Below are 2,218 nucleotides of genomic sequence, written 5' to 3' on the forward strand. Positions count from 1 at the left end.
TGTGTACTCTTCCCCTACATCAGAAAAACGGGCATCAGAAGAGGACGCGCCTTCCCAATCTAATTCATCTTTATTATTTATTTGATCACTGATATACTTAGACATGCATTTTCTACAAGTTAAAAAACAGGTGGCATTCAAAGTAGAGGTGATGGTTATATCTGAAAAATAAGCTGATCTGGAAGGTAACATTTTCTGGGGAAAGTCTATAAATGGCAAAGCCCCTACTCCCTATATGCATCTAAAAGGGTGAATGCCAAAGATGTCTGACCCTTCATCTACCGTGCAGGTGATTCTAGATTTGCTATGTCATGTACACCTCAGGTGGCTCCCAATAGCATTGGCTCAGTCATGCACAGGTACGCTCATCCTAGAAGCAGGAAGCCACATGTCCACAGAGCTGGGGCAGGAAGAACAGAGCCAGAATGCTGCTGTCCACTAGCCCCGGAATGCTTATGCCCAGACTTCCTGACATGAGCTACAGCCAGGCCCTCATATGTTTAAATCATTATCGTTTCATTTGTCTGAATTTTAACAATCCATGGGGCTGGGAAGGTGGCTCAAGTCCCCAGAGATTTAAAAAGGGGAGTGGGCATTACAAAGGAATTTCCAGAAGCTTTCTTGGAATAACCTTTGAATAACCTTTGAATTTGGGAATTTTGCTACATCTTCAAATTTAAGGAATTTCACTTCTAATTTTAGCTTTCGTCCAATTCACTGGGATGTTTAGCAATGAACTCTCTCTCTCTCTCTCTCTCTCTCAAAGACTGGCCAGGTACAAATGGCTCACACCTGTAATCTCAGCTCCTTGGGAGAATGAGATCTGAGGATTGTGCTTTGAAGCCATGTCAGGGCAGGAAAGCCCATGAGACTCTTATCTCCAATGAACCACCAAAGGCTGGAAGTGGAACTGTGGCTGAAGTGGTAGAGTACCAGTCTTGAGCAAAAAAGCTAAGAGGAAATGCCTAGGCCCTGAGTTCAAGCCCCAGTGTTGGCTCACGCACGCGTACATGCACACACACACACACACACACACACACACACACACACACACACACACACACACACACACTAGCCATCAGCGAGGTCGCCAGAGCTGACTTCTCCATTCTTCCATGACTAATGGTGTGCTGAAGATGGCTCTGCTCTCTGCATCTGGGTGCTCTGAGTCCTGTGAAATGTTTTTTTCTGGTCAGCATGGGCCTTGAACCCAAGCTCTGGGTGCTATTCTTGTCCTTTTTGCTCAAGGCTCATATTCTACTACTTTGAGTCACAGTTCCACTTCCAGTCTTCTGGTGGTTAATTGGAGGTCAAAGTCTCACAGACTTTCCTGTGTGGGCTGGCTTTGAACTGTGATCCGCAGATCTCAGCCTCCTGGGTAGCTAGGATGACAGGCGTGAGCCACCAGCATCCAGAGTGAAACTGTCTTTATTCTGGCCCCATGCTGACGTGGAACTTACACAAAGTGCCCTTCTAACTCCATCTTTCCTACACTGATACATTACTGAGGGATTTTTGTGATTCGACTCTAATATAGCTGGCTATAGTCCAGCCATTTATTTACCTAAAATAGCCACAGCATCGCAAGGTGAGATGTGTTTGCCTCTGTAGCCTTCAGAGCCGCACACCTTCCTACCATTGAAGCCAACCTGCCAACCCCTCCTCACGAGCAGACAATGTTCTGAGCTTCCCCAGACCTCAGGCCTTCCAGCTAAAACTGTCTGCAACCACTCTTTACCTAGGCATTTTTAATATACTGTCTGACTTTCTCCAATGGATAGGGATACCCTTGCTCATCATGGCTTTTTTTCAGCTCATTGGCCATTTTCAAAAGATCGTTCACCTGGGTGTCCTGGGATCGGTCAGTCTGTCTGTTATTAAAAGCACACACTCGCCTCCTACACTTTTTAACTATTTTCTTCAGGCCTTTGTTATTTGTCTTCTGGATGTAATCTTCAAACGTCTCGCTCCCGAGGTCCTCTTTCCGAGTGAAAAGCAGGATGGTGTACTGCAGGACATCACTCCCAAAGATGGCTTCCAGCTGCGCCACCGCTGCCTCGTCCGCCTTGGTGAACCGCCCCAGCTGGAGCACCAGGACAAGAATCTTAGTTCCTTCTTCACAAAGAGCCCAACAGCGTCCCACCTCCTTGTCTAACCAGGATGGATCTTTCTCCACACCAGGAATCTGGGTGAACAGCGGCGTGTCCACAACCACAAC

At 46.9% G+C, this 2,218-nt stretch overlaps 1 protein-coding gene across 1 annotated transcript in view; it reads right to left on the reverse strand.

Moving 5' to 3' along the window:
- Positions 1–1,719: 1,719 nt before the first annotated feature.
- Gimap8 (GTPase, IMAP family member 8) overlaps positions 1,720–2,218 on the reverse strand; it is an 8,003-nt gene continuing 7,504 nt past the window's right edge. The window contains exon 5 of the mRNA XM_013036711.1: positions 1,720–2,217. Coding sequence (XP_012892165.1) covers positions 1,739–2,217 — 479 coding nt within the window. The 3' untranslated portion in view covers positions 1,720–1,738. The remainder of the gene's footprint in view (position 2,218) is intronic.

The sequence above is a fragment of the Dipodomys ordii genome, unplaced genomic scaffold (assembly GCF_000151885.1).
Source record: "Dipodomys ordii isolate 6190 unplaced genomic scaffold, Dord_2.0 Scaffold378, whole genome shotgun sequence".
Taxonomy (NCBI): Eukaryota; Metazoa; Chordata; class Mammalia; order Rodentia; family Heteromyidae; genus Dipodomys; species Dipodomys ordii.